This window comes from Phytophthora sojae, assembly GCF_000149755.1.
Source record: "Phytophthora sojae unplaced genomic scaffold PHYSOscaffold_7, whole genome shotgun sequence".
Classification (NCBI taxonomy): domain Eukaryota; phylum Oomycota; class Peronosporomycetes; order Peronosporales; family Peronosporaceae; genus Phytophthora; species Phytophthora sojae.
The window spans coordinates 235,742-262,371 of record NW_009258121.1 but is presented as its reverse complement, the minus strand read 5'-3'; the positions used below and the strand labels follow the sequence as shown (position 1 = coordinate 262,371).

The window sequence follows — 26,630 nt, the reverse complement described above, 5'->3', positions numbered from 1 at the left end:
CAGAAGTTCGTAGTAGAAACTCGTACTTTACCAACTCTTTCATAACACACAATTGAGGCGCACCGTTGTGTGAGGGGATAGGAACGCCAATCAACCAGCACAGCGAAGTTACCAATACTAGCCGAGTTCGTGATTGCATGTATAGATGCATCGAAAAGTGGTAGACCACCCCAGCGATTTAACAACCGCGTCTTCAATTAGAGATGCAGAGTGCTACGTGGCCCCCGACAACAGGGATGCCTCCCTTCCTCGTCAACATGCATAGCCCCATCAACCGGCACTCCATCGCACCGAAGAAGACGCCACCACTCCACTCCGAAGCTCCGGAGCTTATACCAGCCACAACACCAAGCAAGCGAAATAGACCGAGAGCCGGTGGTGCGGGCTCCGCTCCATTCACTCCGCTCGAGATTTTTCGAGCCTGGACGCCGTCACGCCAGTGACACCCGCTCCGTATTCAGACCCGCATGACAGAACGGAGCAAAGGCGCCGGCCCATGGCCCCGAGCGGATATCAGACGGGAGATCCTCCATTCAGGATGGCAGCCCGCCCCGCTCTCTCTCTACGGCAGCCCACGTGACCACCCGCGGGCGCTCTGTGGATGGCCACGGAACGCTTCCTCTCTTTCGAGCCGCTATATACACGCACAGCAACAAACAACCATGCCACGCTTTCGCGTCTGTGAAGTCTGACTTGCACAGGGCCCTGCCTGCCTGCTCCGACTTTCTGTCGGCCAGAGTCGAGATCGAGACCACTCCGCCAACGACAGCTTCTGCGTCGGTCCGCCCTCGCGGCCGCTCCTCACTCTCGAATTTGCCACAGCGGCGTCAAAACCTCCTACTTCTCAGTGCCCTCACCTCCAATTCAACCATGGCCATGACGCCTGCAATGGAGTGGGAAGCTCCGATCCCCGTCTGGATCGAGTCCATCAGCATCGACGTCGACGACGAAGACATGGCCGCGGCCGAGTTTATGACGTCGATCCCTGTAGTGGTGACCCCCACCAGCCCCCCGGTGACTTCCAAGCCGACGCACAGCTTCATCTCCACCTCGACGTCGGCCGCCGAGCAGCAGGCGATGTTCAGCGTGCTGCAGTACCTCAAGCCGATCACTAGCGACGACGACCTGGGCATGGCGTTCAACGTCGAGAGCGTCACCGTCGTCGCCGAGTCCCCCGTCAAGAAGCCGACGATGGCCTCCACGCCTCGCAGCATGAGCCCCACAAAGCGCAAGCCAACGGCCAAGCCCGCTCATCGAACCAGACGAAGAATCGACGTGGACCCCATCGGCCGCAAGGAGAACCGCAAGGACAAGCAGCGCGGCTACGAGAAGGGCTACCGCAAGCGCCAGAAGGACAAGCGCGCGGACGACGAGGTCGAGTGGATGCAGCTCGAGGCTCAGGTCAGGACGTTACTGGCCAAGCGCACGGCGGCGGTGGTGATCGGCCCGCAGGACGAGCTGGCCGCACCGTCGTCGACGGTCTCGATCCGCCAGCGATACCTGGAGCTGCTGCAGGAAGAGCGCGCTCTACGGGAGGCCGAGGCGCTCGACCGCTGCATGGCGGCCAGGGACGTGGCCCTCTCGCTGTGGGGGACGTGCGCCACCAGAAGAAACGTGCGCGAGCAGCTCAACGCGCTCCCGGGGCTCAGGGAATGCCTCACGTTTGAGTTTTCGTGGTAAGTTAGTCTGGATGCATGTGCCTGCATTAGTTGGAATGAGTTTAGTTAGTGGTGTGCGTGAGTCTTGCGTGGATCTCAATGAACTTCAAGTGTTAGTGCATCAAAACTTTGAACTTTCAAGTTGCTGTCAACATACCCCCCCCCCCCTCGTCACATTGTCGAATTGAAGCATCACCCCCGAAGTTGTCCAGCGTAGCTCGGGTCATTCTATTTCGAGGGGGGGGGGGTACTGTGCATCGTTAAGAGTAAGTTTTGGGGATGTAGTACATTATCGGAAATGTGCGGAGCTTACTCGCTTGTAGGTAATCTCCTAGCGCTTGAGGTGGTTGATGTAGCGCAGCGACACGAGCGCCAGGATACGGAAGACGACGATGAGGATGAGCAGGATCACGGCGTTCCTCCAGATATCGCTGTGCTTCATGTCGAACGTCTCCTCGACGTATTCCTTCAACGTCATGTCCCTGATCGTGGGCGGCGCGTTCTGCAGCGTCTTGCAGCTGATACCGTCCGTGCTGCCCTCGGAGCAGTCGGCAAAGACCAACGACACCAACATGGCGATAGTGTACGTCGGCGGCGAGATCCAGTGGACCCACATGTAGCCCGTGGGGATACTACCCGCGGGTGGGTTGAAGCCGGCGAACAGCATGAAAATGCCGCTGAAAAGAGCTCCGAGGGTGGACGCAACGGCGACACTGGGGAGGGCGAACACCATGAGCTGGCCGAAGTACACGAACAGCAGCGCGTTCATGGCCACCACCAGCCAGTAGTAGAAGAAGGTGATATAGCCCGTGAAGCCCACGCTCGGGTAGAAGATGATGGTGAACAGCAGACTCGAGAAGAAGATGTACGGGATCTCCACCAGCGTGCCGGCAACGAAGTACCAGAGCGCATTATAAGTCTCACTTGCACGCTCCCGATAGAAAGCGGCGCGCTCGTCGGCGGCCACGGGCATGACGCTGTTGAAGCTGATGAGACCGAGGAAAATGGTGCTGACGAAGATGAGACCCACGCCCGAGTTGGCGCCAGTGTACGTCGAGTAGTCGGTGCCCTGGTAGATGACACCGAACACGCAACCCAGCAGCACACTGATGAACAAGCGCGTGAGGTTGTACGTCGGCGTGCGCCAGTACATGCGGAAGAAGCGCAGACACAGAAGCTGGAACTGCACGCGCGGGTTGGAGGCGCGCTTTGTCTCGAACTTGAGCTCCGGCAGGTGCGACGAAGGGTGCAGCACTCCTTCTTGGTCCAGATCCTCCTCCATCAGCACCTTCTGGTCACTGACGATGAAGCGCTCAGCGAAGTCCGTCGGCTGCGACGGGTCCGCGTTCGCAGCAGCCTTGCCACCTCCAACACCAGCACCAATGCACTCGAGCATCCACGTGGCCGGGTTGTATCCGGGCTTGATCGGGTTCACGCCAGGGAAGGCCTCGAAGTAGCTGATCAGGTTCTTCGAGTCCTCGCCCAGCTCGCCGAAGAACACCATGCGACCGCCGCGACGCAGCAGCAACAGCGAATCGAACAGGTTGAACACCTCCGTGCTCGGCTGGTGGATCGTGCACACGATGGTGCGGCCCGAGTCGGCGATCTTGCGCACGCCGTTCATGATGAGCTTGGCCGAGCGCGCGTCCAGGCCACTCGTCGGTTCGTCCATGAAGATGATGCTGGGCTGCGCCGCCAGCTCCACGCCGATGGTCACGCGCTTCATTTGCTCCGTGGACGAGCCACGGATGATCTTGTCGGCGATGGGGCCGAGCTCCAGCAGCTCGATGCACTCCTCGACGGACTCCATCTTCTGCGCCGTCGAGATGTTGGCGTCCTGGCGCAGCATGGCCGAGAAGATGAGCGCCTCGCGCACCGTGGCCGAGTCCGAGTGGATGTCCATCTGCTCGCAGTAGCCCGTGCATCGGCGGATGGCCAGGTCGTTGGCCGGGTGGCCGTTAAGCAGAATCTTCCCTTGGATCTTGCCGCCGGTCTTGCGTCCAGCGATGACGTCCATGAGCGTGGACTTGCCAGCGCCGGAGGAGCCCATGAGCGCGGTCATCGTTCCGGGAAGGGCGAATCCAGACACGCCCTTGAGCAGGTCGATCTCCTCATCCTTCTTGCCTCCAGGCATCGGCACGGAGTACCAGAGGTTCTCAAAGGCCAACGTAATGGGGAGAGAGATGCCGCGCCCGGTAGGCTCGACGGGGACGCTGATGGTTGGGACCCCACCCATGACATCGTCGGCGTCCTGGATCTCGATGACCTTTTCATGGTCGTGCACCCCCTTCGGAGTGGCCGGCATCTTCGAGTACGCGGTCTGGTCGGCGCTAGCTTCGTCGTCCTCCACCACAGCGACATTTTCCGGGCTCTCGTAGCGCTTGTACTCCAGCACGAGGTACGAGACGAAGACGAACACGAAGTAGCCGGCGAACAGGAAGATCCAGCCGTACCAGATCCACATCGACTCGGTCGGCAGGCTGAACACGCCGAGGCTGTACTCGCCGATGGTCTCACTGTACGTCGAGCAGTAGTCGATACCTCCGTAGACGCAGACGTCGAACTTGGGGGCCAGGTACTGGTTGATGCTGAGCGCGCGGATGCACCACGCGAGCGGATCCAGCCAATAGATCCATATCAAATAGTCCGGGATGTTGTCCTTCGTGATCAAGAAGCCTCCGAACAGCATGAAGAACAGCACCGATACCATCATGACGGGCTGCGCGACCGTCAGGTTGGGCGAGACCGAACTCAGGAAGAAGAAGTAGCTGGTGAACCACATTTGGCACAGGAAGAGCGTGACGAGGAACACGATGAAGCGGTCCGCGAGGGCCACGTAGCCTCCCATCCAGTAGGTGATGGCTCCGAACACGACGGTCTCCACTACGGCCATGGGGATCTGCGAGAGCGACATGGCCAGCACGTACGCGCTCGAGCGGAAGAAGTTGGCGCCGCGCTGCTTGTAGAACACCAACCGGGCCTCGATGAACGTCGGCACTTGAGAGGCCTGACTCAACGACAGGAACATGGCGCAGGAGAAGAGCAGACCCAGGATGAGCTGGCTGTTGGAATCGTCCATCTGCCAGAACGTAGAGCCGTAGAGCAGACCCATGACGATGTTCATGACCGCGCGACCCATGAGGTACGTCGTGTCACGCGACGTCAGCATCAACTGACGACGCAGCAGGATGGTCATGTCCTCAAAGAAGGACAAGCGGAACGGCTTGACGTCGGGGACGATCAGCGGCTCCTTGACCGGAGAATCGAGGCGCCTCAGTGTCTTCTGGAAAATAGTCGACTCGCGGAAGCGGTCGGCGAACTCAGCCGACTGGTACGGCACGTTGGAGCCCACGACATAGGCGCCCTGCTTGTTGGTGCCCAGATCCAGCAGGAAGTCGGCCACGTCCTTGCGGGGCGGGCAGTGGAAGCCCATTTGCTCGAAGTAGGGCACGGCGTCCTCGCGCTTGCCGTGGAACATGATGCTGCCCTCGTTCATGAGCAGCACGTCGTCGAACAGCTCGAACACCTCAGGCGACGGCTGCAGAAGGGAAATCACCACAGTCGCGTTGAAGTTGCGGGTCGCGCTTTTGAGCGACTTGCAGATGTCGTACGTGGCCGCACTATCAAGGCCCGTGCTGATCTCGTCCAACAACTGCAGTCGCTTCCTGCCGACGAGCATCTCACCAGTCGTGACGCGCTTGCGTTCGCCTCCAGACACGCCTCGGAGCATGGCGTTGCCCACGACCGTGTCCTTGCAGTTGTCCAGGCCGAGCTTCTTGACCATCAGATCGGGCGCGAACTTGTGGTGCGCCGTCACGAGCTTCAACGCGAGGTCGTGGTGCTCCGGCGAACAGTTCTTCAGGGCCTCAACGGCCCACGGCTCGAGGTCTTTACCCGAGCAGCAGCGGTGCGCGAACTCGAACGTCTCCTGCACCGTCATGCGCGGATAGTGCTCGTCGATCTGGTTCACGTAGGCCACGTCGCGCGGGAGCATGTCCAGCATCAAGGACCGCTCCTTGCCGTTATACTCAATGTCACCGCCGAGCGAGATGTTCTTGTCCATGTGGAAGCGGTTGGCCAGCACCTTCATGAGCGAGGACTTGCCCGATCCGGGCTGGCCCAGCACCAGCGTGATGCGGCCCGGCTTGAAGGCGCCCGTGACTCCGCGCAGGATCTTCTTCTCGACCGTGAACTGCTTGGAGCCGAAGAGGCCGCCGACACCCTGCTGCACTTGCGTCCACAGCGTCGGCACCTCGAGCTCGCCGCTCTTGATCTGCGGCACCTCGGCCGACAGCTCGAGGTTGCGGAAGCGTACCTCAAGGCCCGGGATCGGGTGGCCCAGCGCGTTCTCGATCACCGACGACAGCGTCGAATTCATGGTGAAGACGTCGTCGGCCATCAACGCGTCGGCACTGGTCAGGTCGTTCTTGGTGAGCTCGCGGGGCTCCGGGAACATGCTCTTGGTGCGTGGCAGCACCTCGTGGTCTCCGAACGAGCTGTTGGAGCTGAGGCGGCGCGAGCTGAAGCGCGGCAGGCGGTAGGTCGAAACCTTTGGCGCCAGCAGCTTGTCCGGCACGACATCGCCGACACTTTGGTTGTCGGTAGCGTCGTCGGCTGCCGACTCAGCGAGTAGCTGGTCTTGACGGTGCTCCATTGTCGGGCTGGAGCGAGAAGTGAAGTGAGACTGACATGGTCCGGTTCCATCCATCGCTGCTCACTCGCGCCAGGTCAGGCCATGGATTTGACGGTGCCACCCGCTCCTTCCACGGCGCGCCAAAGACACTCACGTCCCAATCTTTGAAGAGAGGCGATTATGGGGCCAAAGAACTGAACGTGCGGCGCGGTAACCAGCAATTTGTATGCGGTGCCGCGCGACATAGCGAGACTTGTTGACGAGCCCACACCCCCAGATGGACTGGCGCAGAGGGAATCGAACCACGCAGGTGTGTGTGATGAAAAGCCGCAGCGTCACCTTGATGGTCAGGCTGGCGGAGTGCCAAAACAATGAGAGAGTAATCCCCTGCAACGAGCTTACTGCACCTGACGTTCGTTGCCCTCGAGCAGACTCGAAACCTCGCTACGCTGGGCCAGCGTCGCTGACCAACTCACAATGAATGATGCTTTCCTCAAATCGACGATGAGACGAGGGGGGGGCAACTTGAAGCCGCACTAACGCTTGAAGTTCACACATGACTTGACCACACAACAGTCTACTCAAACTCATTTCAACTAACGCCGAACGCCATCACTACCGTGAAAGCTCGAAGGCATTGAGCTGCTTCGACATGCGACAGCGAGCTGTGGTCAACAGAAAGTATTACTCCCGGAATCACGCGGTTCAACGGTGGGGCTCGTACGTTTTCCGAAACAAGTCCGGGGCATGCTTATATATATTTAAAGCTCATCGAGATATGCTAATAATTCTTGCATAATGTGCTGCGTTGGTGCCGCTGCGCATTGACGAGCGTGGTTGATCCGCCTAAAGCAGTGCAACCACCGCGGAGAGGAGCGCCGCACCAAAAGTCATCATGGTCGCCACCTTGACCGCGGAAGCAGCGCTTGAGTCGGTGGTGGTCGTCGACCACCACCGACAATGCAATACTTAGATTAATACTTCTAAACTGCGGGCAAAAATTAATCATCGCATTATTGCCATTAATTGCTGCCAATTCTCCACCGTGTTGACGTCCCACAAGTCGCGGTTGTACTGCAGACACATCAGCATCTTGAGCATGGTGGGGGAGAGACTCTTCCGCACGTCTGTGAGCACCAGCTTCGCCGCCGAAAAAAAGCGCTTGCATTCGTTGGACGTCGGCGGCACGTAGGCGACGTCCACGTATTGCGAGCGCCTCGGTGCCTTCCTCTTCTTGAACGCCGCCTTGACGATAGAGCTGTTGCCGTCCTCCCGCGCTGGTGCCCTTTCAAGGGTCGTCGATCTAAACTCGGCACACGCCGACCGTTCCGCGGCCATCAACGCCTCTTCGCGCTGAAGCTTGACGAGGCCCAGTTCTAAATGCGGGTTGTTGACGATCGGAGCCATTGCGGCCAGTCGTGACTTGAGTGCTGGGTACTCCTTCACCCCCTGGTCAAAAAGACGGCGCACACCAGACAAAGTTAGCGTAGACCTCTGTAGCTCTTTCGTGACTCCCTCGAACTTCTTCAGGACCTTCTCCAACGCCTTGGCTCGCTCGTGCTCGGCGCGCCGAAGCAAACGCGGCTGTACTTCGTACTTGACCAGAAGGTCATGGACCAGCTTGATTATGGCGGGCTGGAGCTTCACATAGCGCACCACCATCTCGTACGTGCTCGACCACCTGATGTCGTTCCTCAACTGAGGCGACAGATGGGAGACGCGGCGAAGCAGAGCGCGGCCCTTGATCGTCCGGAGCTTGGTCATCAGCGCGTGCACCTTCGCAATGAGCTCGTCCTCGGTCTTGAGGAAGTCCTTCACTGCCAAATTGAATCTGTGGCTAGCACATCCAATGAAGGGGATAGCCCCTTCCTTCCGGTCGATGCATTGGTTCACAGAGCCGTTGTCTCCCACCATGAACTTCACCGCGCTCCAGGGCTTGTTATAGCGAGACAGCGTGTCAGCGATCAGGTCGTACTGACTCTGCGCACCCATGTCTTCCTCGACCTCTACTGGAGCGAATGTTAACAGCAGGAAGCGGCGCGATGAGCACTCGAGATCGTCATAGTACTCGTTGTCAGCGCCGCCACCGGTAATACCGGTACTGTCGCTGCCAAATACCGCGTATATCGCGATGTAGTGACGACCACCACTGGTCCACCCGTCTAGAACGAGGCTGAACGATGCAGGAAGCTCGCGAGCGACGCGCAGCTCTAGCAGCTCGAAAATCAGCACGATGTACTTGGAGAGGGTGTCCTCCGACACGAGAGAGAGGGAGGCGTTGAGGCGCGTGAGCCGCCGCTCTACGAACGCAAACGGGAGGCGGTCGCAGACGACCCACTTGAGCCAGCGGTATAGGTCCCTGGTCCGTGTGCTGACGAGGTGTAGGCGCAGCGGGTTCTGGCGGCGTGACGCCTCCTGGGCCTCTTGCTCGTAGTTGTCGTGGTTGCGCCGCAGGTGGCTCAGCAGGTTCGTGTAGCCATTGCCCTTCTTGTACTGCTTGTCGCAGGATGTACACTTGTAGAAGCCGTTGCCGACATCAGTGAAAAGCATGGAGCAGATTTGGCTGCTCGTGAGGACCATGGTGGACACGTGGGGCGAGGGGCTTGGGCGGTGAGGGGTGAAGAAAGCAAATTTGATTCTGAAGGAGCCTCCGCTGCGAGTGGTGCGGTGAAGTGGTGCCAGATCGGCGAGTGGTTGGTGGTGGACTCTTTGGCGGACACTGGTGGCTGCAACGAACTCCATCTGAGCAATTCAAATACGAATTGTGTGCAATTCAAAAATAAATTGAGGGTCTAAAATTAATCATTGAATTAAAGTATTCAAATGTATTTTTATGAGTATTATTTTTTTCGGGTGCCTTGGTGGTCGTATTCGCAGTCATGGATCCCGACGACGACGCCGTCGAACTCGATCCTGATGACGCTGTCGTTGAGATCTTCGCGTACGGCAGAGTGATCGACTGGTCCGGGTACGTGCAGCCACCGCCGTTGGGAATGTGCACCTGCAGGCCCTCGCCGTACGAATTTACGCTGTTCAGAGTCTCCACGAACCAGTCCTCGATGATTGTGCTGCTCTCAACCTCGTCGTCTTCGTTCCTAACGCCGCCCATCGCGTAGATCACCGCGTCGGCGGCTCGAATGCCCATCCGCGACAGGCCCGACTCCGACGTAGCGTAGTCGAACAGCAGATCGCCGCTAATGGACTTGCCCGAGGTGAAGAGATCCGAGAGCAGCACGGTCGTGTCGTTTACGTCCACAGTCTCCGAAAAGATCTCCCAAGAGCTGATGTGCTGCAGCAACGAGTCGATGGGCTGGAGGCAGATGCCCATACTGTCGATATCATTGGTACCGATGCCGATGGATGCGGTGATGTCGTTCGTGGTGGTGAACTCCTTGCCGGCAAACGCGTCGCACATCTCGTCGTTCGGAATCTGCAGCATGTTGTCCAGCACATACGTGGCAGATTCTTCCGATTCGATGAATGTGAAGGCCTTGAAGGTGGAGTAGCCACACATTTCCTTCTTGGAGACGCCGTTCAAGTTCGTGAACGTCCTCTCGCTGCAATTGACGTTGACACTGAGCTGCCCGAGCTTCATCGCCAGGTCGTCGAGCGAGTCACCGAACAGCGTCTTGACGTCGTTGAGGAAGTCGTCGCAGCACCCGTCTACGCTGTTGAGCGCGTCCATGACGATGTCGGTCATGACAGTCTTGGCACACGGCATGATGGTGTCTTCGAGCACGGAGCAGAAGTTGGACCAGCCCTCCGAGGTGCCGAGGTCTTCGTCAATGTCTTCAATTGACCGTGGAGGAGCTGACGAGTGACGTGTAGATCGCCTTGGGGTCGATGGCGGCAGCGCACATAGACAGTGTCGGTAGCGCTGTGTTGATCTCCTTGAAGACGGTGGCGAAGTCGACCGGCGACAAGTCGGTTTCGGTCCAGGATGCAAGCGACTGGGCCAGGGTACTGTCGGAATCAAGCAGAGTCCTGCATGTTGAAGCTTTGGCGCGGTGGGAGCTGATGGCGAGGAGGAGGACGACGAGGGCGCGGAAGCGAGAGGCGTACAGACGCATGACTTGGTTTTGGCTGGCTGGCTGGCTGGTTGGTTGTTGGGGAGGCGAATTGAAAACTGAGTTTGTGTCGGAGTTGGTACTCGCTGATGTGGTGTCTCTCACTTCAACACAAGCGGAGGCATTCAACGCCATCATGCGCTTTACAGGTCCTCAAAATAGTTGAGCAGCTTGCCTGTATTGTCTGGCTGCAATCTATTTCGCCCAGGCATCAGACCATGGGATCGTACACTTCGGTCTCATGCCAGTTTGGACTACGTGCACTTGCCCATGTTGACATCCTAAATGGTTTTGATCATTGTTTTTTTTCTTGTATAAATAAATAGCAAGGTGCAGCTACAATGCTTCCTAGTGTCCTATGCCGAAAAGTTTAGGTCTTAGTGCATAATGCCTTGTGTCTTGTAAGAAAGAGAAACGTAGCGCCATCTTGAAACCACTTCAACGACTGCTGCATGCCAATTGCACGCTCAGATACCGTGATACCATGTTTCGAGGACGACGACGAAGAAGCAGAAGTTGGCCTCCTCGTCCTCGACGGCGGCAACAGCATCCTCTCTAGGATTCTTTCACTCTGAAATTTACTCTCTGAAGAAACAACCCAAGCACCTCACCGCCTTTTCAGGCGCCCGCGCCGACTTCGGCCTTTCGGCCCCTCAATGATCAAGCTCATCATGCAGCTCCACCGATTCCTCCTCCCAACCATCGTCTTGGCATTCAGTGCACAGCACGTCGCTGACGCCAAAACCTGCAAGACCCTGCTCGACAATGACAGCGCGCTGGTCAAGTCTCTCGCCACCGCGTATCAAGATGACTTCTCCGAGTTCCCGTTTGACGCGGTTTTCTCCGACCTCCACAATGCCGCACCCTGGCTGTCCACGTGCGCGGCAGCCATCGATCCGGTGGCAGTCTACGCGTCGATGCAAACCTCTTCGAGTTTTCGCTCCTGCGTACGCAAGTTCGAGCGGGCCAATCTCGACGACGGTCTCTTGAGTCGGGGAGGCTGGAACACGCTCTGCCCTCTGCTCAAAGACACCGGCGTCCCGTGTGTGAAGAACGCCATGGTCGAGATCGTCATGGACGCGTTCGCCACCACCAACGGCTGCTGCGATGCGTTCCTGGCTCAAGTCGACACGCTCATCTCCAACTCACTGACGACTATGGTGGAGAAGCTGAGCCAGTACGCAGTGAACATCGCGTGTTCGGAGCGCAAGTTCACGAACTCGCAGGGCAAAGCAACCACGGAGATGTGCGGATACTCCATCGCCAAGGCGTTCGGCTTCACCGACAGTGAAGACGACGTCGTGCCCCTGCTGGGTCTGCTGCAGCTTCCGAACACTGAAATGTGTGACGCCTTTGCCGGCAAGGCCTTCAAGATCACCAACGGCAGCGAGTTCACGATCGGATTCGGTACCAAGGGAGCGGACCCGATGGGTATTTGCCTCCAGCCGATCGACGCGCTGCTCGGATACGTGGCGTCGTGGCCGCTCTTCGCGCAGACCTGGAACGCCAACGGAACTTCCTTCTCGCCGTCGAGTTTGTTCGCTACGGGAAAGTCGCTCAGCTATGCGACGCTAAAGAGCTGGTTCAACACGCCCAAGAACTTTGTCGCGATCGTACAGCACACGATGGAGAAGTACGTGAGTACCGTGCGTGAATTCTGGTCGGCCCGCTACTCGTCAGATTCGTCGGGTTACTACGACGACTACAACGACTACAACGGCTACAAGTACCCCGCGGGAAGCTACGGCTCGGACGGCAGTGTTGGTGATGCCTTCAACTTTTCCGGAAGTTTTGGCTGGGTTGGCTACATCGACTTTAACTACTCCGAAAGCGGCAGTCGGGACTCGAGCGGTGATGTCGGTTATGGATACTACTACGTCGGATACGGCAGCTACACGAGCTCTTCGCGTGACGGCGGTCAGGACTTGGTTTACGTGCTGTTGGAGCGCCTGGTAGCTGGCATCGGTCCGATGCTTCTGCATGTCCCGAACGGCGGCGAATGCACGTTCGTGGGTGAAACGATCTCGGTGCCGTTCGATGTGAGAAAGGTTTCGGCGATCGATACCGTCGCCACAGCAGTGACGATGGCTCCAAGTGGGACCACTACCGTGTCGACCCAGTCGTCGGGTGCAGCTGGTGCGTCGACTCTGTCCTCGAGCATGGGGCTGGCAATGCTCTCGTGTCTCGCGAGCATCGTCCTGTAGATGTTGAGGTCATGTTTGTGTGTGCTCGTATCGCGTTCAAGCCTGTTGTGTGTTCTGGTATTAAGTCTTGTTAATGCAGTGACGTTTCATTTTTCTGGTTCTGCTTGCAGCCGAGCGAGAATGCACAGTACGTCTGTTGTAGGTAAATGTCAGCTGTTGTTCGGGCTTTAGAAACCCCGAGCTTTTTTTTATGCCCGGCCAAGGTACAGCGGCCTTTACTACAGGTAGACGAAGAAAATTGTACTGTAGTGGGAAATCATTCGTGTTATATATCACCATCATCATCCGTCGTGAAGGCTTCGCAGGGAAGGTCTGGTGCTATTCGAGCGAGCAGCAAGTACAGCGTTTATTGGTCATTTCAGCATTTATCAAATTAACGTGCTAGTTAGGGCTCTAAAGTAATTTCGAGAGGCTACTTTAACAGCTACACGTGGTTTGAGGCATTCGCCTATAGCTGTGCCATCAAGAGGAGCGCCGCACCGATACCCGCCATGACCGCCGGCTTCAGCGCAGAAGCAGCGCTCGTATCCGTAGCGGTTGTAGTCGTCGCCGAGGAGCCTGATGACGATGCTGAGCCGGTTGAAGGATCCGAAAGAGACTGGTCGGCGTAGGTGCAGCCACCGTCGTTCGGGATGTGCACGCTCATGTCGGCGAAGTAACTGAGTGTGTTGATGAGTTCCAGGAACGAGTCCACTATCGAGCTGCTCGAGTCGCCCCAGCTTCCGGAATCCCCTACACTGGCCGAGATGTCGGGCCTTCCGTGTTCGATCCGTCCGCTGTCTCCAAACTGTACGAACTACCTCCACCACCTAGCTCCTGCGCTAAACTGTCCAGCGCTCGGAGTAAGATCAGTGGCAGATTGGTCAGCGTCGCCATGTACGACAAGATCAAGTCACCGCGGACCGACTTGCCCGACTTGAACAGGTTCGCCAGTGTGATGTCAGTTCCGTTGGCATCGAAGGTAAGCGAGAAGATCGGCCAAGACGCGATGTACTGGATCAAGTTGTCTACCGGCTGCACGCAAATGCCCATTGTGTCGTAGTCTTCAGTATTAAACTCAATTCTAGCAGAGCCGCCTTCGGTGGTGGTGAACGATTTCCCTTCCATGGCCTTGCACATTTGGTTGCTTGGGATCTGGAACAAGCTCAATATCGTGGCAACAGCGTTTTGCGACTCGATTTCCTCAAAAGATTTGATGACGACGTAGCCACAAAACTCCGTCGTTGAAACGCCTTTCACGTTTGTGTAGGTCCTCTGCGAGCACATGGCCTTGGTACCGAGTTGAAGCAGCATGGTGACCATGTCGTCGAGCGAATCACCGAAGAGCGACTTGATTTGAGTGAGAAAGTCGTCGCAGCACGTGCTGGTGCTATCAAGAGCAGCCATGAGGGAGAGTCTGGATGCACGGGACGACGTTCTCTTGAAGTGTAGTACAGGCGCTCGATGCCTTACGCGTGGTCATAGGACTGAGATCGATATCTTCGGCAGTCGACAGGCACCCCTGAGTAGACTGAATCAGCGAGGCGAAGACTGCTAAAGGGTCGATGGCTGCGAAACACTTGGACATCCAAGGGAAGGCTTCGTGGATTTCCGTGAATGACTCGATGGGAATCGATGTGGAGTCAACGTTCAACATCAACGCGAGCGATTGGAGAGCCGCACTGGAGGGATCAGCAAGGGTTTTGCACGTTCCAGCTTCAGTTGATCGCGAGACTAAGTAGTCGGTGCAAATGCGAGCGGAGACGCATTGTCGATTGGGGGCGATGTCTTGGGGTCCGTTGTTACTAGCGCAGCAGGTTGCGAACTGTTCGCAGCACGAATTCAAGTGCAAGCAAGTGCAAACCATCCCAAGGTCCTTATCTGAAGCATCCCATGAAGTACACACAGCTATTATACCATTATGCTGATAACGTGACAGGCCACTGTCACGCAGGCGCCACCGTGTGTGCGCGGTGGCCAATCAGAGCCCACCATAGGCTTAATGGCTGGGACGATCTCGAGTGCCGAGACCGTCTCGGCACTTAATACCAGAGTTCAATTTGCCTACTACTTCCTCTGCTTGTGTAACCACGTAACGGGCTGCAGTTAGCCCGTTACACCTGGTAGCACTTCGCTAATCCGTCCAACGCCCAAGATCGTGATGAACATGAACGACACGTCGATGCCTGACGCGTCCCGGACGACTGCCACTTCACTGGAGCACGCCAGCTTTCCTCACCTGTCGGCGATCGAGTGGGAGGCGCTACACCGCCTCGCAGCGGTGTCTGGTGACGCTGTGATCAAGACACTACTGACGGCGGGAACCGAGGAACAACAACGCCTGGCCGCCCCGGAGTTCATGGCGCGTGAACTCGCTGACCTCCGTCAGCGAGTGTCGACTCCCACGCTGACCAAGAACAAGTCCGACATCGTGAAACTCGATGTATCCACGTACAGCGGTGAAGGCGAGGGCCGCCTTCACCTGAACCGCTCGTTCTGCGAGGTGGACATCGCGATCGAAGCTCGGCAGCTGTCTACCGAGCTCGCGCGCACGCGCTTTCTCCTGTCCAAGCTGGCGGGGAAGGCGAAGGAGTGGGCGCTCGGCAAGCTCGTGGCCGACGCTTCCTGCTTCCCGACCATGGCATCGATGAAGGCGGACTTGCGGCTCGCGTTCGAGCCGCCCCAAGATGAAAGCGTTCAGCGCTCCGGCATTGAAGCAAGGACGCATGTCCATGCTCGAGTACATCCGGCGCGCACGACACCTTGTGTCGTGCATCACGACGCATCCCGTAGACATGGCGACCCAAGTCCACGTCTTCATCTCCGGCATGAGCGCTGGCTACCAGCGCTTCTACCTGACCCGGAAGACCCCACCGACACTCGAAGAGGCCTTCGCTGTTGCGCTCCGTGAAGACTACAGTGTGACGGCGTCGCAGGCTTTCGATGTCTCTCGGGCTCCGGTGCCCGAGCCGGAGCCGATGGAGGTGGATGCGATTCAACAGCTCGGTGGACGTCGGGTGCCGACGTCATCAGCAAGGCCGCCAACGGCCTCGTCAACGCGCAGTCCCCGCCCGATGCGCTGCTACCGCTGTGGGAAACCTGGACATCGCGCGGCTATTTGCCGCGCTCCGGTGCCGATGCAGGCGAACGTCACGGTCGCGAGCAACGTTGCCGCTCCAAAAAACGGCGACAACCAGTAGGTGCGGGGCGCCCTACTGGTCGTGGAAGGAGCGATGGTTCTCTGGTGGCAGAACCTCCTCCTAGCCCTCCCGTGCTTCATGCACAACTCTTTGCCACCACCTCCGGCAGTGACACGAGGCTGATTGTGCTTAGCCTCCACGTTGACGGCGCGACGCGCCCTCTTCGCGCGCTGCTGGACTCGGGCGCAACGAACAACTTCGTTCGCACCGAGAGCTTGTCGGTGTTACCGGTGGACTTGGACATTCGCGACGGGCCTGGCGACATAATCGTGAAGTACGCTGATGGGAAGCCGCGGCGGACGCCGCGGCGCTTGGCGACCTTCGCGTACGCGTTCGACGAGTTCCACAGTTCCGAGGAGTTCTTGGTGATCGAGCTGAGCGGCTCGTTCGACTGTGGCTTCGGCATCCCGTGGCTCGCTCGCCACCAGTCTGAGATCAACTGGCTGAGTGGCACAGTCCGCCCCCGGGTCATTGATGTGAATGCAGTATTGGCGTTCCTTGCGGAACACCTAACCAGTGACCGCATGTTGCCGTCTTGGACCCCGACTCCATGACCCATGCTGCGTACGAAGCGAGCGATGGCCCTTCGTGTGCGGTGTGCGATCTCGCAACCTGCGTCGGTCCTGAGCAGGAGCCTCAGGACGTGTCTGACGTGGTCGAGCATGGGTTCCCACGTCCCGACGAGCAGCGGTTCTCGGAAGCAGACAATGACGTGGTCGAGCCACGTCAGGGCGAGCAGCGGCTCTCCAACGTTGAAGAGCGAGAAGATGTGGTTGAGCGTGGCCTCCCACACGCAGTCGAGCATGGGTTCCCGCTCGACCACTCGCGGGAGCTCCCTGAAGAAGAAGATGCGGTTGAGCGTGGTCTCCCACACGCGGTCGAGCATGGGTTCCCGCGTGTGGTCGAGCGGGAGCTCCCTGATGAAGTCGACGCGGTCGTGTCCAATGACCCGCGTCCAGGCGCCGACGTTGTGCCCCGGCGCCCCAGTTCAGCGGTCGTGATCGAGCATGGGCTCTCATCGGCAGCTTCGGACAACACTCACGTCCGGTTCGACGTCGCGGACGTCGCAACCCGCGCCGTCCTCGTACGCCTTCGGCGGACTCAGTTGAGGCTGAGGCTGAAGTGATCTCAGTCCTGGTGGGGGACGACGCGGAGGCGCCTCCGCGTGTACGCAACGTCGAAGTCGCACGTCCACCGTGCGACGCCGCCGAGATCACTCGGCTGCCTGGGCTCTCGTGGAAAAACTTCCTCCGTGACCTGAAGAAGGGCGAGATCGAGCAGGTGTGCATGATCGTCGCCGAAGATGCCGAGTCAATTGCGGCCGTCGCAACCAGTGCGTCGGACCCAGCTTCCGACGCCAGGACGCGCCCAAAAGGAGCCGAGCCGAAGAACGCCCGTCAAGCCCGCTACGCAGCTCAGTCGTTGCCGGCGCTCGAAGCGGCCGGCAACCCAGTCGCTCCGCTCGTGCGCGAGTTCATGGAGATTTTCCCGGACAAGGTTCCAGCCGTTCTTCCACCCGACCGCGGTGTTCGACACGAGATTGACCTCGTGCCCGGTGCGAAGTACTGCGTGACGCGGCAGTGGCCGCTTCCTCGCGACCAAGTCGAAGCCATTGACGCCTTCTTCGAGAGTCGCCGGCAAGCCGGCCACGTTCGCGAGAGTCTCTCGCCGCACTCCAGTCCGACGTTCTGCGTGAAGAAAGCAACCGGCGGCTGAGAATCGTCCACGCCTTCAACAAGCTCAACGAGGCCACCATACCTGCGCAAACGCCGATCCCGAGGAAGGACATGGTGCTGGACACCATGTCCGGCAGCACGAAGTACAGTGCCATTGATCTGATGGATGGCTTCTATCAGATCTTGATGCGCGAAGACGATGTGCCGCTGACAGCGGTCAGCACGCCCAGCGGGATGTTGTGGGAATGGCTCGTGATGCCGCAGGGGCTCAAGAACGCCCCCGCCACCTTCAACCGGATGGTGTCCAACTTGCTTCGGCCGTACCGAGACTTCGCGCCCAGCTACTTCGACGACATCTTCATTCACAGTCGTGCCGAGGACGGCATGACGGACGTTGAGGTCCTCCTACAACACCTGCGCAAGGTGTTCAAGGTGATGAAGGAAAACAAGCTGTACGCCAACTTGAAGAAGTGCATCTTCTGCGCTCCCGAGATCCCAGTGCTCGGGAGCTACGTCAGCAAGGACGGTGTCCGCGCCGACCCCGAGAAGATCGAGGCAATCTGCGCGTGGCCGACGCCGCAGGACCAGAAGCAGCTCCGGCAGTGGCTGGGGCTCGCCACGTATCTTCCCATTACTCGAAGAACTTCGCTTCGACGATCCGCCCGCTATCTCAACTCCTCAAGGCAGACGCCACGTGGTCGTGGCATCCCGAGCACCAAGCTGCCTTCGACGCGGTGAAGTCGAGCTTGTCCACCGCGCCTGTGCTCATGCTTCCAGACCACTCGAAGCCCTTCCATGTCGTGTGCGACGCGAGCGACTTCGCGATCGGATGCGCCTTGATGCAGTTCGATGACGAAGGACGCGAGCGGGTCATCAGCTACCAGTCGCGTCAGCTGAAGCCGGCGGAAGGGAATTATCCGGTCCATGATAAGGAGCTGCTGGCCATGCGCTACGCCCTCATCAAGTTTCGCGTGTATCTCCTCGGCGAACAGACCTTCGCGATCTACACCGATCACGCGTCGTTGAGGACAGCGACGAAGAGCCCCCACTTGTCCCAGCGCATGGCGCGCTGGTTGTCCCTGTTCTCCGAGTACAATTTCGTCGTGCACTACAAGCCGGGCAAGACCAACATCCTTGCCGACGCGTTATCGCGTCGGCCTGACTACGTGCAGTCAGGTCGCCACGCAGTTGGCGACGAGAACGAGGACGAATGCGCCGTATGCACTGCCGAAGACGTCGCTGCTGTTGAGGTTGCAGCGACCAGTCCGCTCCGTGACTTGATCGTGGACGCGTACAAGGAGGACGCGTCCTGCTTGGAGCTGATCCAGTTCCTGGGAGACCCTGGTGCCGAGGCGAAGCGCAAGCTGTCTCCACGCAGCCGCTCCCGCGTCGACCGCTACTCGCTGGACGGCGCGTTGCTCACGTACCGCGTCGACTGTGAAGATCCCCCGCGCATCGTCGTTCCTCTGGACGACGATCTCCGAGCTCGGCTGATCCACGAGTTCCATGACACGCCGAGCGGCGGACACCTCGGACGCGAGATGACGTTCGCGTCGCTGTCCAGAGACTTCTACTGGCCGCATATGTACAAGTGGGTCCGGAAATGAGTACGCTCCTGCGAAGCGTGCCAGCGCGTGAAGCCGAATCCGTCCAAGCAGGCTCCGCTTCGATCTGTCCCAGTCGCCACAGACGCATGGGCGTCTGTCAGCATGGACTTCGTCTTCGGGCTTCCCCGAGACACTCAAGGGCGCACTGGCGTGCTTGTCTTCGTTGATCGGTTCAGCAAGATGCTCCATCTTGCTCCTGTTGCTGCCAGCATCACGGCGAAGCAAACCGCCGCGATCTTCGTGGACGTGGTGTACCGCCACCACGGGCTTCCGTTCTCCATCCTATCGGATCGCGACCCTCGCTTTACGTCTTCTTTCTGGCGAGAGCTTTTTCAGTTGCTGGGGACGCGGTTGTGCATGTCCTCCGCGTCGCATCCGGAGACAGACGACCAAACTGAGCGCGCCAACCGTGTTGTTGAAGACATACTACGCAGCTTCGCTACGTCGTTCAAGTCGTGGAGCACCTTCCTGCCCCTGGTCGAATTCGCCCTCAACAACGCTGTCCACGCATCGACCGGGCTGTCCCCGTTCTTCGTCAACTTCGGTCGCCATCCTCACGTTCCAGCGCTCCTTGGTGTGGAGCGCTCTGAGACTCCGGCTGGTCGCGCTGCTGAAGACGCGGGCGATCTCGCGTCACTCGTTCCGGATGAAGACATTGCTGTAGACCCCGACCCAGGCCAAGCTGAGCGTCGTGGCCCCGTACCCGACGCTGTCTCCGCGTTGTTACATGGCGTCACCACTCGTCGAGGCTCTAACGCTCCAGCAGTCGGAGTGCGCACACGTGCCGCCACGCGGGCGGCACACGAGAGACCACGCGCCAACCCCGAACGAGCTTCGCGCACACGTGCCGCTAGGAGGGCGGCACCTTCGGACATCGCAGTTTGGACTTCGCGCACGCTGATTGACCCGATACCACGTCGGGCCGTCAAGTATCAAGACGCGCAAGAGGCGGCGACACCTGCCGCGGCTGTCCGCGACTTCCTGCAGAAACGTGAGTCGGTTGTGCGTTATGTACGCGACACCATCGCGGCGGCGGTGGACCGGCAAAAGGAATATGCCGATCGACGAGGGCGACGACATCTGGAGACGTTCGCCGTGGGCGATCGGGTACTGCTCTCTACGACGGGCATGTCGCCAAGTTTGGTGACGAACTTGGGCGCGAACAAGCTCGCGCCCGCTTTATTGGACCTTTTAAAGTGACGAAGGTACTCGGCGACGCCTACACGCTGCAGCTCCATACGGCACTCCGGCTGCACCCTACGTTCTACGTTGGCCGACTGCGACGATACCATCCCGCCGCCATTCCCGGTGGCGCCGATGACCATGCCCAAGTCGATCAAGACGCTGCGCCATCGCAGCGTCAGCCCGAGGTTCGGGCATCTGCATTCCAGCGCGACGGTCCTGCTCCCCTAGTGGACGCTGCTGGGAACCAGCGTCACATTGTCGAAGCCATTCTCAACCACGACGACCACCGAGATGCACCGCAGCGCGCACGCATGGATCGCGGCACTCGTCGCCGCGATGGAGAGATACCCTCGCACCGCCGGTATCTGGTTCGATGGCTTGGCCCGATGGACGACAGCTGGGAGCCACGCGAGGTCCTACTCGCAGATGTCCCCGATTGCGTGGCGGCGTACGAGACGTCGCTTGCAGAGGGCGCGGCGGCGAGTCGTGCCTAACTCAACGAGAGCCTCGCAAGAACGGACAGCCCAGCGGCGATGCTCGACTTCAGACGACGGACAACCTTCGGTGTTCCAGGATTCGCGGCGACCTGACCCACGGTGGAGTCACGGTGGGTACCACCGCGACGGACTCGCTTCATGCCACGCCAGCGTACGTGTCAATTGAAGGTCAGATGATAACCACATACATATGATTGTCCGCCAGATGGCTCAGCCAAAATAGTCAACAGAGATTGCGTGAAATGCACCTTAGATGTACATGTACCTGCTTCAAGAAATTTTGTCACAATTAAAAGGTACAGCTGCTACCGTATGTGCATGTGTACACATGGTACACAATAATGTGTTACAGTACTCCAGAGTCGCTGCTGGAATTTTAAAATGTTCACAAGTCGAAGACCTGTGCTTGGCCCCGGCAAAAAACTTGTAACTTTCCAAAACCGGGTACCAAACCGGGTCTCTCTTTCTTAATTGTAATGTTTAAGGTAATATCTGCCGGAATCGGGTACCCGTTAAAATTTATACACATTATTTACCAAAGGTTGATACTAATCGTTCATTCTTGACCAAAAACCTGCGTTCAAACACTTACGGACGCTCCAGTACACTATGAGAGCGTCATGGCCTCGCTGAAGGCGTATCAATTTGCGCCATAATCGACCAAGCTTAGCTGAAGATGACCAATATGACTTGTCTAGCTGCAGGCTGCATTTTTTACATGTCAATTTGCTCAATACTCAATCGCTTAGCCGAAGATGCCCAACCTCGTGTCTCTCGCCAAACCAACCAGCTCAACTCGACAGTGACACGAGCATCGTTCGTTTGAATTAGGCTTCCTTTACCTGCGTTGAAGTGCCCACTTCCAAGGACTTGGCACATTAACGTATTTCTCCTTCCGCAATTTACCCTCAAGTTAAAACGTCAAGACCAGCGCACCATGCATCTCTCCTTCATTCCGTAGCTCTCTCGTCTGATCGTTAGCACACAACATAGTACTGAATGAGCACAGTATACCTTACCTGCAAACTGAATGAAATAGCTCTGCTGCACCAAGATCGCTCCGTTGAAGCCCACGCTGCTGCTGCGGTCGCGCTGCAGCCGGCCCTTGATGACGACCGAGACACTGCTGCGCTGCTTCACTCACTTCGCGCGCTGTCGGCCCGCGCTTGCCAAGTAGCATCACGTCCGCCTCGCGAAGCTCTGCAGTCCCTTTCTAGAGTTTAGATATGTGTATGTTCCAATCTTGAGTAGGGGGTGGTGTGACAGGCCACTGTCACACAGGCGCCACCGTGTGTGCGCGGTGGCCAATCAGAGCCCACCATAGGTTTAATGGCTGGGACGGTCTCGAGTGCCGAGACCGTCTCGGCACTTAATACCAGAGTTCAATTTGCCTACTACTTCCTCTGCTCGTGTAACCACGTAACGGGCTGCAGTTAGCCCGTTACAGATAAGATCCTATCTTTACGCAATACGGAGAGCAATTTTTAGCAGACCGGACCCGTTTTCGTAATGCGTACCCGGTAAAGTGAATCTGGTTTCGTTCCAATGCTATACTAGCGCAAACCAGCTCGTATCGCGCACTCCATCGAACTCTTCTTCTTCGTTCTAGTCGTTCTGAGAACTCGGTAAGAAGGCCGGGACGAAAGATGGATTCGTGCAGCGCACAATTTTATCAGCTGTAGGCGATCATACAGCTCATTATACTCCTTCCTTGGCCTTAGACGAGAGAATGCTATTCCGACCTCCTAGGCAATATCGGGTGCTCTTGACATTGTAGTAGACAATCTTGCAATTTCTGGCGGGGGGAGGGGGCAGTGTGTTTGTAAGGCGGGGGCCAAACCTTGACGGTTCTCAAAATGACTGCACCTCCCAAGCTGGTCATCTCCTCCAAGTTGACTTCATGCACTGCATACATAGGTAGTTGAATAATATAAAAATGTATTTATCAATGTAACCTGTACAATGTACAGTGTATTTCCACTCACTATTTTTTTAAAATAAATATCTAAAAGTAATCTGGAAGTAGTACTAGAATATTTCAAAAAATATTCTAGTACTATCCTTCCAGATTAAAATCCATAGATATCACTGAGAGAATGAACGTACAACTCCTACACAAGTGCCTCGTTTCGTTGCACTTCCTTTTCAGGCAAGTTCTAAGAACTGTCGTTTGCGCCCCTGCGGATGTTTGAGATAATGCAACATAAGTTTTTATGTTGCATTATCGGTTAAAAAGCCATTTGAAACAACAGCAATGACAGTTCTACAGCAATTATATTACAGCATAGCAGCGCAAACTCCGATTCATTTGAGCTCAGAGCATGCTTTCGGCGATAAGCTAACCAGACAGCAGCAATAATAAAGAGGGGTGATCAGTCAATCAATGTAATCTGCGAAGAATCGACCGTATCGGAGCAGCAAGCGAGCAGGGTCGTCGTCGTATCGGCTAAGTTAGTTTAGACAAGTGACTGTCATTTCTACGATACGATATCTACATGTACATGTCGGATGCCACAGCAGCAGCAATGATAAACCGTCGTTGAGTAAACAAAATTATCGCTATTGATTAATGATAGTGGGTGCAGACTGTTTGTTGCGAGTCGATTTCGAAGTGAGGAGAGCTAAACGGCGTGGAAGTCAGTATAGCAATTCTACAAAATCAAGTTGCAGACGTCACAATTGGACATATAGCCCCGATAACCCGAGAAAAATAAACAAATTATACATTCAACATGAACTGAAGTTCAGTCTGGCAGCTTGAAGCTGTGCAAGTATGCAGCATGAATATCTGTAGTGTGAGTTCATGTAAATCCGCCACGGCAGATCGAGCAGCGTAAGCGACCCAGCAATTGGACGCATGGTACTTCACAATACAAAAATTAGAGCATGTGCTAAATTCAAGAACTTCTTCACTCACCGCTCCTCTACAGCTATTACTACATAGTACTACTACATCTTTGCCCAGCCTACTGTACAGTTCCTTTATGCATGTATTAAATAAATACATGTAACAAATGCTTCACTGCCTCAAGTCCGGACGGCTTTGTATCCGAATACCTCGAAAGCAGTGCAGAGCTATGGAACTGCCCATCGCGCTGTATTTGTATTTATACTTGCGGCTTGATTATTTGAGCACTCTTTAGAATTACTTTTGTTCCGCTGGGTGCTGAAGGCCTAGATTAAAGCAGCACACTCACGAGGAGCGACGAGGCCAGCACCGCACTCGCAGTCATTACACCCGACAGCTTGACCGACGAGGCCGCACTGGTGCCAGTGCTCACCGAAGATGCAGCTTCCGCGTACGGCAGCGTGATCGACTGGTCCGAGAAGGTGCAGCTGCCGTTGTTCGGGACGTGCAGCAGCAGCGCTTTGGCGTATGAGTTCATGCCGTCCAGGATCTCCACGAATCCGTCCTGAAGGAAGGTCTCACTGTCACCGTCGTCGGTGGAGACGGCGCCCAGTGCGAAGAGCACCTTTTCGGTGGCTCGTAGTCCCATCCGCGGCAGGCCCAACTCTGAGGCGGCATAATCCAACAGCAAGTTGCCACGGATCGACTTGCCCGAGGTGAAGAGGTCGGAGAGCGACACGCTCGTACCGTCGGCGTCGACGGCCTCCGAGAAGATCCCCCAAGACTTGAAGTACTGCATCGCCGTGTCAATGGGCTCGAGGCAGATGCCCATGGCGTCCGCACCGTTAGTGCCGAAGCCGATCGTGGTCGAGGCGCCCTTGGTGTTGGTGAAGGCCTTGCCGGCGAACGCGTCGCATATCTGGTCGTTGGGGATTTGGGCGAGGTTCAACAGCGAGACAGTATCGTCGTCCGTCTCGATGAAAGTGAAGGACTTGTAGATGGAGTAGCCGCAGACTTCTTTGGTCGACGTGCCTTTCAGGTTCGTGTACGTCCTCTCGCTGCATTCGGTGTTGAGACCAAGCTCCAGAAGCTTCGTCACCATGTCGTCGAGCGCGTCCCCACCGAACAGCGTCTTAACTTCGCTCAGGAAGTCGTCGCAGCAGCCGTCCACACTGTTGAGGGCGTCCATGACGACGTCCTTCATAACGGTCTCGACATCCGGCTTGATGGTGCCATCGAACAAGGTGCAGATGCTTGACCAACCGTCCGCAGTGCTGAGATCTCCGCCAAAGTTCTCGAGAACGGAGAGACTGTTCTTCACGGCGGAGGAGCTGGCGAGTGACGTGTAGACGGCCTTGGGGTCGATGGCGGCGATGCACTTGGACAGCCAAGGAAGGGCCGTGTCGATCTCCTTGAAGACGGTGGGGAAGTCGATTGAAGTCAAGTCTGTTTCGGTCCAGGACGAAAGGGACTTGGCCAGCGTGCTGTCGGAATCAAGCAGCGTCTTGCACGATGAAGCTTCAGCTACCCCATGTGTGGCGAGGAGGTACGCCATCAGGGGCGTGAACCGAGACGCGTAGAGACGCATGCCTGTGGGGCGCTGGAAGTTTTGGTTGGCTGGTTGAGGGTGGGAAGGCAATTGCAAACTGACCATTCTGCTTTGCCAGGTAGCTTCGCACTCTTCATCAGCCCACGCACAATGCTATCAGTACCGCCCAGGTGCTCCTAAATTAGCATTATGGGCTGTGTCCCAAGCTATTTAGCTGTGGCAAGGCATAAAGATCAGAACCAGAGGTGTGTCCCAAGCTATTTAGCTGTGGCATGGCATAAAGATCAGAACCAGAGGTGGCACGGGGATATGTAGTCTTTGATCTCCAATCTTAGATCTCAAATTCATAGGACAGCAGCTGGTCCAACTGGTTTGCGGGCTTTGGCCCGCGGTGTTCGCAGCTCGGTCGCTTTTTTTACTGTATCCCAAAACCTGTAGAGGTAGAAAACTTTATTTACTACTACACCTTTGCCCAGCCTTAGTTGTCTAATCCGCATCCAAAGTTTTCAGCTTTTATTTTGCGAGGTACCCGAATTAAGGGGTACCACTCTCCTTAGTGCAAGCGAAGTCGTCTAATCCCCAATCCAAGTTGTCGGAACTGACAAGAACCTGACGTGAAGTAGGCTGGGCAAAGGTGTAGTAGTAAATAAAGTTTTCTACCTCTACAGGTTTTGGGATACAGTAAAAAAAGCGACCGAGCTGCGAACACCGCGGGCCAAAGCCCGCAAACCAGTTGGACCAGCTGCTGTCCTATGAATTTGAGATCTAAGATTGGAGATCAAAGACTACATATCCCCGTGCCACCTCTGGTTCTGATCTTTATGCCATGCCACAGCTAAATAGCTTGGGACACACCTCTGGTTCTGATCTTTATGCCTTGCCACAGCTAAATAGCTTGGGACACAGCCCATAATGCTAATTTAGGAGCACCTGGGCGGTACTGATAGCATTGTGCGTGGGCTGATGAAGAGTGCGAAGCTACCTGGCAAAGCAGAATGGTCAGTTTGCAATTGCCTTCCCACCCTCAACCAGCCAACCAAAACTTCCAGCGCCCCACAGGCATGCGTCTCTACGCGTCTCGGTTCACGCCCCTGATGGCGTACCTCCTCGCCACACATGGGGTAGCTGAAGCTTCATCGTGCAAGACGCTGCTTGATTCCGACAGCACGCTGGCCAAGTCCCTTTCGTCCTGGACCGAAACAGACTTGACTTCAATCGACTTCCCCACCGTCTTCAAGGAGATCGACACGGCCCTTCCTTGGCTGTCCAAGTGCATCGCCGCCATCGACCCCAAGGCCGTCTACACGTCACTCGCCAGCTCCTCCGCCGTGAAGAACAGTCTCTCCGTTCTCGAGAACTTTGGCGGAGATCTCAGCACTGCGGACGGTTGGTCAAGCATCTGCACCTTGTTCGATGGCACCATCAAGCCGGATGTCGAGACCGTTATGAAGGACGTCGTCATGGACGCCCTCAACAGTGTGGACGGCTGCTGCGACGACTTCCTGAGCGAAGTTAAGACGCTGTTCG

General features: G+C 57.0%; 7 protein-coding genes across 7 annotated transcripts in view; 3 read left to right on the top strand and 4 right to left on the bottom strand.

Annotated features, from left to right (window-relative positions):
- Window positions 1–888: 888 nt before the first annotated feature.
- Window positions 889–1,680, top strand: PHYSODRAFT_516700 (hypothetical protein; the record flags this gene model as incomplete). Its single annotated transcript, XM_009533591.1, has 3 exons — window positions 889–990; window positions 1,228–1,434; window positions 1,495–1,680. 3 exons carry the CDS (start codon window positions 889–891, stop codon window positions 1,678–1,680), a joined length of 495 nt encoding a protein of 164 aa, XP_009531886.1.
- Window positions 1,681–1,989: 309 nt separating this feature from the next.
- On the bottom strand, window positions 1,990–6,312 carry PHYSODRAFT_250528 (hypothetical protein; the record flags this gene model as incomplete). The annotated part of the gene is made up of 1 exon (XM_009533590.1): window positions 1,990–6,312. One exon carries the CDS (start codon window positions 6,310–6,312, stop codon window positions 1,990–1,992), a length of 4,323 nt encoding a protein of 1,440 aa, XP_009531885.1.
- Window positions 6,313–7,052: 740 nt separating this feature from the next.
- PHYSODRAFT_303579 (hypothetical protein) lies at window positions 7,053–10,493 on the bottom strand (the record flags this gene model as incomplete). Its single annotated transcript, XM_009533589.1, has 3 exons — window positions 7,053–7,137; window positions 9,237–10,124; window positions 10,150–10,493. The coding sequence occupies 3 exons, from the start codon at window positions 10,491–10,493 to the stop codon at window positions 7,053–7,055; spliced, it is 1,317 nt and encodes a 438-aa protein (XP_009531884.1).
- Window positions 10,494–10,948: 455 nt separating this feature from the next.
- On the top strand, window positions 10,949–12,656 carry PHYSODRAFT_547584 (hypothetical protein). Its single transcript, XM_009533588.1, has 2 exons — window positions 10,949–12,047; window positions 12,315–12,656. Exons 1-2 carry the CDS (start codon window positions 11,015–11,017, stop codon window positions 12,560–12,562), a joined length of 1,281 nt encoding a protein of 426 aa, XP_009531883.1. The 5' UTR covers window positions 10,949–11,014; the 3' UTR covers window positions 12,563–12,656.
- Window positions 12,657–13,010: 354 nt separating this feature from the next.
- On the bottom strand, window positions 13,011–14,334 carry PHYSODRAFT_347202 (hypothetical protein; the record flags this gene model as incomplete). Its single annotated transcript, XM_009533587.1, has 2 exons — window positions 13,363–14,334; window positions 13,011–13,294 (listed from the first exon to the last, which is right to left on the bottom strand). The coding sequence occupies exons 1-2, from the start codon at window positions 13,946–13,948 to the stop codon at window positions 13,011–13,013; spliced, it is 870 nt and encodes a 289-aa protein (XP_009531882.1). The 5' UTR covers window positions 13,949–14,334.
- A 9,566-nt stretch (window positions 14,335–23,900) lies between these two features.
- On the bottom strand, window positions 23,901–25,142 carry PHYSODRAFT_363478 (hypothetical protein; the record flags this gene model as incomplete). Its single annotated transcript, XM_009533586.1, has 1 exon — window positions 23,901–25,142. A coding segment is annotated over one exon (1,242 nt), but the record flags the coding sequence as incomplete, so codon positions are not given.
- A 956-nt stretch (window positions 25,143–26,098) lies between these two features.
- Window positions 26,099–26,630, top strand: part of PHYSODRAFT_361386 (hypothetical protein) — a gene marked incomplete at its 5' end in the record, with an annotated part of 2,523 nt that continues 1,991 nt past the window's right edge. The window contains one exon of the mRNA XM_009533585.1: window positions 26,099–26,625. Within this exon, the coding sequence (XP_009531880.1) occupies window positions 26,099–26,625 (527 nt within the window). The remainder of the gene's footprint in view (window positions 26,626–26,630) is intronic.

What these genes read in the sequence shown, in the direction of transcription:
- PHYSODRAFT_547584 (XM_009533588.1), top strand. Translation starts at nt 11,015, where the DNA reads ATGATCAAGCTCATCATGCAGCTCCACCGATTCCTCCTCCCAACCATC. An exon ending in CTACTCGTCAGATTCGTCGG is followed by an intron (nt 12,048 to 12,314) that starts GTTACTACGACG and finishes AGCGCCTGGTAG; the next exon opens with CTGGCATCGGTCCGATGCTT.